At 55.1% G+C, this 8,477-nt stretch overlaps 1 protein-coding gene across 1 annotated transcript; it reads right to left on the bottom strand.

The window, feature by feature from the left end:
• Window positions 1-1,921: 1,921 nt before the first annotated feature.
• On the bottom strand, window positions 1,922-7,288 carry USE1 (unconventional SNARE in the ER 1). The gene is made up of 9 exons (XM_002828882.6): window positions 7,143-7,288; window positions 6,255-7,003; window positions 5,900-5,949; window positions 5,682-5,760; window positions 5,431-5,583; window positions 4,289-4,298; window positions 3,371-3,398; window positions 2,364-2,538; window positions 1,922-2,120 (listed from the first exon to the last, which is right to left on the bottom strand). Exons 2-9 carry the CDS (start codon window positions 6,354-6,356, stop codon window positions 1,938-1,940), a joined length of 780 nt encoding a protein of 259 aa, XP_002828928.1. The 5' UTR covers window positions 6,357-7,003; window positions 7,143-7,288; the 3' UTR covers window positions 1,922-1,937.
• Window positions 7,289-8,477: the final 1,189 nt, after the last annotated feature.

Below are 8,477 nucleotides of genomic sequence, written 5' to 3'. Positions count from 1 at the left end.
GGGCTCAAGCCATTCTCCTGTCTCAGCCTCCCAAGTAGCTGGGAGTATTTTTTGTAGAGACGGGGTTTTACCATGTTGCCCAGACTGGCCTCAAACTCCTGAGCTCAAGTGGTCCTCCCACCTCGGCCTCCCACAGTGCTGGCATTACAAGGTGTGAGCCAGGGTGCCCTGGCCAACGTGGCTTTCTAATAAGGAATCATCCCTGTGTCTCAGGCATAAACTTCCTTTTTTTTTTTTTTTGAGTAGGGGTCTTACTGTCACCCAGGCTGGAGTGCAGTGGCATGATCACTGCTCATTGTAGCCTCCAATTCCTGGGCTCAAGGGATCCTCCTGCCTCACACTCCCCAGTAGCTAGGATTACAGGTATGAGTCACCATGCCTGGCTGTCTCCTTCTTATGATCTTTTTTTTTTTTTGAGATGGAGTATCGCTCTTGTCGCCCAGGCTATAGTGCAGTGGTGTGATCTTGGCTCACTGTAACCTCCGCCTCCTGGATTCAAGCAATTCTCCTGCTTCAGCCTCTCAAGTAGCTGGTATTACAGGTGCCCACCACCATGCCCGGCTAATTTTTTGTACTTTTAGTAGAGATGGGTTTTCACCATGTTGGCCAGGCTGGTCTCGAATTCCTCACCTCGTGATCCACCCGCCTCAGCCTCCTGAAGTGCTGGGACTATAGGCGTGAGCCACTGCTCCCGGCTCTATGTTCTACTTTTTAAAAGCTGCCAGTAGCACTTTTAAAAATCTCTACTTGGGCTGAGCACAGTGGCTCACGCCTGTAATCCCAGCACTTTGTGAGGCCAAGGCAGGAGGACTGCTTGAGGCCAGGAGGTCGAGGCTGCAGTGAGCTATAATTGCACTACCGCACTCTAGCCTGGGCCACAGAGCAAGACTCTGTCTCCAAAAAAAAAAAAAAAAAAAAAAAATCCCTACCTCATGATTTTACACCCACGTGGATGGGGGTCCATTGGGCACCTCCAAGTGTCCCCACAATGCCGTCATGCTGGCATGGGGCAGACACCCCAAGCCCTCGTCACTGAGCCCCCTCAGTTGCTCTTACAGGCTGTGCCCTGTCTGGAGCTGGTGTGAGCAGGGCTCAGGACCCCAGAATTCCTACTCCACAACCCTTTTCAGGTCCCCTACCCTAGTACCCACCCAGTTCTCCTTTGAAATGATCAGATTGTGACCTGAGGACAGGGTCTCCAGTGAGCGCTGGGCAAGACCCATGTGTGTTTGTCGAGTGACTCTGAGGGATCTGTAGTGTCCTGAGAGCTGAGGCTGCAGTGTGGCTGAGCTGTGTCCTTGAATTATTGCCTTCAATTCCAGGGAAGACCTCGTGTTGATGCCCCCTCCTCCAGGCTGAGCTCCTGTCACGGCCCCGCTCCTAGGGCCTCCTGGGGCTGGGCCTCGTCCATTGTGGGGTAGGCTCCAGAGGAACATGGGCGGAGGGAGCGTTTGATGAGTCACCACCTGCCAAGCCTGACTTTTTCTTTTTAGAATCTTTTTTTTTTTTGCGACGGAGTTTTGCTCTGTCACTCAGGTTGGAGTGCAGTACTGGGATCTCGGCTCACTGCAACCTCCACCTCCTGGGTTCAAGCGATTCTCGTGCCTAAGCCTCCCAAGTAGCTGGGACTACAGGTGTGCACCACCATGCCTGCCTGATTTTTGTATTTTTTGGTAGAGACGGGGTTTCACCATGTTGGCCAGGCTGGTCTTGAACTCCTGGCCTCAAGTGATCCACCTGCCTTGGCCTCCCAAAGTGCTGGGATTCCAGGCGTGAGCCCCCGCATCTAGCCCTGAGGTTCTTCTTCCCCTGCTCATGCACTGTCTGTGGCTCTTCAGGGACCTCCAAAAACCCTCCCATCTCATTGGCCAGCCTGAAAGGCACTGCTAGATGGGGGAAGGGGACAGACGGAAGACAGACAAGGTGGGCGGGGGTCTTTATTTGAGTTTGGGCATGATTCGAATGAAGAGGATCATGCTAATGAAGATGAAGCAGACGATAATGAGCATGGCCCAGAGCAGCCAGTTGACTGACTTCTGCGTGTGCTGCTCCAGCCGCTCTGACTCCGTCTTCAGCTTCTCCAGGTTCTGGTCTGCCATTTTCAGTGAGTGTGACAGGGTCTGTGGGGGAGGTGGAAAAGGTGTCAACAGGACTGGGGCCAAGAATGGCCTCTCTCTACTTCCCCGGGGCTGGCCTGCACCTCTTGTCGCTTGCTGGTGCTGTGACCTCTGCTGGGAATGCCATTTTTGCCTTCTACGAAACTCCTATTCATCCCGCAAAGCCCCAGCCACAATGCTCCTGTGTTGGGAAGCCTTCTCTGATACCCCAGGGCAGAGGCTGGAGAGCTCCCCCAGTCCCCACACCTGGTTGTCCTTCTTGATGACACTCTGGGCGGCCAGTGTATTGGTCTTGAGGCTCCGGGCCAGTCCTAGCATCTCTTCCGCCAGCTTTTCCTGGAGGTTCTGATGTCGCTGCAGGACGAGGTCTAGCTCAGCTGCCGACTGCTTCTCACTCACTGGCTGGGACCCTGCCACTCCACTGATCTCACACACGGAGGGAGGAGGGCATGAGAGATGGAGTGGGAAAGGGGAGAAGACCAACACATTTTCTTTTTCTTTTTTGATACAGAGTCTTGCTCTGTCGCCCAGGCTGGAGTGCAGTGGCGCGATCTCGGCTCACTGGGCTCACTGCAACCTCTGCCTCCCAGGTTCAAGCAATTCTCCTGCCTCAGTCTCCTGAGTAGCTGGGATTACAGGCACCCGCCATCATGCACAGCTAATTTTTGTATTTTTAGTAGAGACGGGGTTTCACCATGTTGGTCAGGCTGGTCTCGAACCCCTGACCTCGTGATCCACCTGCCTTGGCCTCCCAAAGTGCTGAGATTACAGGCGTGAGCCACCGCGCCCGGCCTGTTTTTTTTTTTTTTTTTTTTTTTGAGACAGCATCTCGCTCTGTCACCCAGGCTAGAGTGCAATGGCGTGATCTCTGCTCACTGCAACCTCCACCTCCCAGGTTCAAGCAGTTCTCCTGCCTCAGCCTCCTGAGTAGCTGGGACTACAGGCGCGTGCCACCATGCCTGGCTAATTTTTTGTATTTTTAGTAGAGACAGGGTTTTGCCATGTTGGCTAGGCTGGTCTTGAACTCCTGGCCTCAGGTGATCTGCCTGCCTCAGCCTCTCAAAGTGTTGGGATTACAGGTGTGAGCCACTGCGCCTGGCCTTTGACTTCTGGGAAGAGCATCCACAGAAGTGGCTTCTGGTTGGTTTAGATCCTTGTGGTAGTGCCTCAGTGGTCCAGGGTTTGGCCACTGCTACCCTGTCCCTGCCGCACCACCCAATTGCCACTACTGCCCCAGGGCCACAGACACTCACGTTCTCTTTCTTACGTCCATCTCAGGCTCTGAAAGCAAAACAGGCCAAGCAAAAAGGCGAGTGTTGGTTTCCCGTTTCCGGCATCCTGACCATTGCCTGTGCTGGGTCTATTGCTTGGAATGCTGTTTCCTCATCTTGTCTGCTGCCCCGTTGGCTTCTGACCATGTTTGAATACCCCCTCTTCTAGGAGGGTCTCCTTACTCCTGTCTCGGTTCCCTCAGACCCCAGGTCCCTCCCTCCAGCCTAGCCTTGGTCCCATAGGCTGGGAGTGCCTAGCTTTAAAAAATTTATTTGTTTGCTTATTTTTGAGACAGAGTGTCTCTCTGTCAACTAGGCTGGAGTGCACTGGCGCAATCTCAGCTCACTGCAACCTCCACCTCCCAGGCTCAAGCAATCCTCCTGCCTCAGCCTCCCCAGTATGCTGGGACTACAGGTGTGCGTCACCACACCTGGCTAATTTTTTTGCTTTTTTTTTTTTGAGATGGAGTCTTGCTCTGTCGCCCCGGCTGGAGTGCAGTGGTGTGATCTCAGCTCATTGCAACCTCCACCTCCTGGGTTCAAGCAATTCTCCTGCCTCAGCCTCCTGAGTAGCTGGGACTACAGACACGTGGCACTGCATCCGGCTAAGTTTTGTATTTTTAGTAGAGACAAGGTTTTGTCACATTGGCCAGGTTGGTCTCAAACTCCTGACCTCAGGTGATCCACCTGCCTCAGCCTCTGAAATTAAAGATGTGAGCCACTGTGCCTAGCTTTGTTTCCTCTCGGGGCCATTTCCTCTGTCCTGGCTCTTCCTCCAGGCGTAATTTGATGATGCTCCTGTTGGAGTCAGGCTTGGCATGGAGGCCCCGGGGCAGCAAGGATACATGTCTTGTCCTAGTCAGCTAGCCCTCAAGTCCTGTTGTGTTCGTGGTGACTCACCTGCAGAGTCCTGTGGAAAGAAGTAAGTGGCATGAGGCTGGGTGCAGTGGCTCACTCCCAACACTTTGGGAGGCCAAGGTGGGCAGATCACCTGAGGTCAGGAGTTCGAGACCAGCCTGGCCAACATAATGAAACTCCATCTCTACTAAAAATAGAAAAAATTAGCCAGGTGTGGTGGGGGTGCCTGTGATCCTAGTGACTTGGGAGGCTGAGGCAGGAGAATCACTTGAACCTGGGAGGTGGAGGTTGCAGTGAGCCGAGATCGCGCCACCGCACTCCAGCCTGGGAAGCAAGAGCGAATCTCCATCTCAAAAAAAAAAAAAAGTAAATGCCATGAAGTCACCCCCCTTGTCTTGTTCCCAAACCTGTCCCTTCTGACCTCAACCTCCTCACCTTCAGTCAGGACATGGGGAAATCCCATAAACTCTGAGCCTCAGTTTCCTCAACGTTAAACTGGTAACGATAACTCATATTTTTTTTTTTTTGAGACGGAGTTTCGCTCTTATTGCCCAGTCTGGAGTGCAATGGCTCGATCTCGGTTCACTGCAACCTCTGCCTCCCGGGTTCAAGCAATTCTCCTGCCTCAGCCTCCCGAGTAGCTGGGATTACAGGCGTGAGCCACCATGCCCAGCTAATTTTGTATTTTTAGTAAAGACGGGGTTTCTCCATGTTGGTCAGGCTGGTCTTAACTCCCGACCTCAAATGATCCGCCCGCCTCGGTCTCCCAAAGTGCTGGGATTACAGGCGTGAGCTGCCGTGCCCGGCCACAGCAACTCATATTTTAAAAGATTGAGCTGATCCACATAAAGTGCTCAGAAAGAAACTTGTCATCCTCTTTTATGGCTGAAGAAACTTACGTGTCTTGTAAGTTGCAAGCCAGGACTCAAACCCAGCTCTTGGGCCAACTCTGGGGCTTAACCAGACACATTCCATTTTTGCCTGGTACCAAATTCCTATTCATCTAGCAAAGCCTTAGCCACAATGCCCCTCTGTGGGGCAGCCTTGTGTGATGACCCAGGGAAGAGATTGCTGGACCCCCTTAGGATTCCTGTATCTGACAGTATTGTGGTTCTGGCTGCCTGCAAGCATAGAACCCCTGTTCCTGTCCCAGGGATTCCCAGGGGCCAGGAAAAGAATCCTACCGTGCCTAGTAGCTCACTCCGCATCTCGCTGGTGTACCGCGCCCGTGACTGCAGATGCACCGTCTTTGTGGCGGGCACTCGCTCTCTGGCTGTGGTTGGCACACGGCCAGGGGCCAGGAACTGGTTGGCTAGTGCTTTCTCTGAGGAGGAGGTCTGCAGAAATGTGGGAAGATAAGTCACTGGAGGGGCAGGTCCTGGGGACCAAAGTGAGCGGTGATGGGGGCTGAGGGGGCAGGGGCACCCCTTCTCACCAGCTTCTCGGCTTGCAGCATCCCCTTCAGAAAATCCACCTTCCAGGAATATTCATTGATCACCTCAGAGGCCGGTTTGCTGGAAGGCAGGAAGAAGAAAAACAAAACCTGTCCACGGTCCCCAGCTCAGGGAAGGGTCCCAGCTGGGACAGGGGTACTGGGATGTCCCAGTAGAACAGCCACGTGCTGGTGAAAGCCCTGAGGCTGCCTGCACTCACCTCGCGTGGACCTTCAGGGCCTGCAACATGTCCTCCAGGGCTCCCACGTACTGGGGAGGAAAAGTGGATTGTCACCCGGGGGTCCTTCCCATGTCCTGATCACGGGAGTCGGGGGGGGGGGGGGGCGGTGAGGCCGACAAATGGGAGGGGTCAAGCGTAAAGGAGGCGGGGCCAGTGGGGGAGGGGCGGAGTCCCAGGGACGGGGGCGGAAGCTACAGGTAGACGTGGCGGGACTGACCGGAAAGGGCGCTGCCCGAGAGGCTACTGGGGACGGGGAGTCGGGCCAGGTGGCTTCCAACCCTAGGAATCACCCCCCGGGAGTCGGGCTCTTCGCGGCAGTGCGAGATCCCCTCACCTTCTCCAGGCGCCACTCGTCCGGGTCCCGTTTCTCTGCTGCCATCGCCTCGCAGCGGGATAGCAGCCGCACCAGGTTCAGCTCCAGCCTCGACGCCGCCATTACCGCCCGGCCCTACCCCGCCCCTTCCGCCGGCGCCATGTTAAGAGAGGGCGGAAGTGCCTTCACGTGGCCTTCCGGGCGGATGTTCCCCCGCTCTCGTTCGCTGGCCCATCTTTGTTTGGAGCGGAAGTAATATCTTGATTTGAGGCGGGGCGCTGGGCCGGGCGCGGTGGCTCAGGGCTGTAATGCCAGCATTTTAGGAGGCAGAGGTGGGAAAGGATTGCTTGAGGGCAGCCCGGGCAACATAGCGCGACTGTATCTCTATTTTAAAAAAATAGGAGAGGCGCCACCCTATTCTTAGGCGAATCACTTGCTTTTCCTCGAGAGCATGTTAACCCTTCGGGAATGATAGGACGACCAGGGTCTTCTGGTGTCAGACCCGCGTGCAGTGTGCCCTCTTGTTCTGTTTTGCCTGCTCAGAGTACCTCCCAGCACCCCACTCCTACCTGGATTCTTCCCAGTCGGAGCTATTTTGCCTCCACACACCCTTCCCGATTTCTGTAGCCTGGGATTCAGGAATCCAAGGCTTCCCCCACCTCAGCGGGGCTCATCTGTATTGTAGTTATGAGCTTCCAGGTCACAGCTCCAGCTCTGATTCCATCCCCGGCCCTGGGAGAGTTTAACTTTTCTGGATCCGTTTCTTTCCCCTGGAAATGGACAGTGTGACAGTACCTGCCTCAAGGGGGACATGAGGCAGCTCTGCCTAAGAGTGAGCAAGGTGGGGCTGGGTACCCCCTAATGCTCAGACCCCCATGGAGAGAACCCCTTCCCAGCCCACCTCAGTACCTGGAAGCTGAGTACCCCTGTGCCTGCAGTGCCATTCTTCTGGAGTGACAGGATGAGGGTGGGGGCTTCACAGGAACCAGGGCCTGGCATGCAGCCTGCATGTTTTCCCACACCTTAGGTCATCTGCACCTTGGTTACACCAGAGGGCCTGCTGTCCTTGAAAAATACCATAGACGGCTGGGTGCGGTGGCTCACGCCTGTAATCCTAGCACTTAGGAAGGCTGAGGCAGATGGTTCACCTGAGGTCAGGAGTTTGAGACCAGCTTGGCCAACATGGTGAAACCCCGTCTCCACTAAAAATGCAAAAATTAGCCGGGTGTGATGGTGGGTGTCTGTAATCCCAGCTACTTGGGAGGCTGAGGCAGGAGAATCGCTTGAACCCAGGAGGTGGACGTTGCAGTGAGCCGAGATTGTGCCACTGCACTCCAGCTTGGGCAACAGAGCAACACTCCATCTCAAAAAAAAAAAAGAAAAAAGAAAAAAAGAAAAATATCATGAAGGGTCAGGTGCGGTGGCTCATGCCTGTAATCCCAGCACTTTGGGAGGGTGAGGTGGGTGGATCACTGGAGGTCAGGAGTTTGGAGGGCAGCCTGGCCAACATGGTGAAACCCTGTCTCTATCAAAAAATACAAAAATTAGCTGGGCTTGGTTGTGCGTGCCTGTAATCCCAGCTACTCGGGAGGCTGAGGCAGGAGAATCGCTTGAACCCGAGAGGTGGAGGCTGTAGTGGGCCGAGATTGCGCCACTGCACTCCAGCCTGGGTGACAGAGCGAGACTGTGTTTCGAGAAAAAAACCCACAACAAACCATGGAGACCAAACCCAGGGCCCATCAAAGGGGCCTCTAGAGGCTGACAGGGCAGAGTCTAAATCCCAGCCATGCCCCTCCCAGCTGTGTGGCCTTGGACAAGCCCCTCAACCTCTGGCATTTGCAGTCTGAACTTGGGTTCTTCACGGCGCCCCAACCAATACCAGCCAGCCAGTTCCCACGACTCCCATCCGATGGCAGCCTGGGAGCCCATCTGTTCCTGTCCTGCTGGGCCCACTGGGAACTGGCCACCTCTGCTGGATGGGTGGCTGCTGCAGCTGACATTTAGGCTCCAGACGCTGGGCACTGAATCGGGGAGGCCAGAGAGGGCTCCCAGGACAGCAGGCGCTCCTGGCCAAGCGAGGCTCTGCTGGGAGCTCCCTGTTTGCTGGAGGATCAAGACAGATCTTTGAGGACAGTGTTCCACCCATATTCTGCACCCTTCTTGGCTGAGGCCACAGGGTGGACCCCCACCCACCGGCCCTGTTCTTCCAAGCCCGATCCCACATGAGCAGGCGTCCCATGCACA

This window comes from Pongo abelii, chromosome 20 (assembly GCF_028885655.2).
Source record: "Pongo abelii isolate AG06213 chromosome 20, NHGRI_mPonAbe1-v2.0_pri, whole genome shotgun sequence".
Classification (NCBI taxonomy): Eukaryota; Metazoa; Chordata; class Mammalia; order Primates; family Hominidae; genus Pongo; species Pongo abelii.
This window is presented reverse-complemented; position numbering and strand designations above follow the sequence as displayed.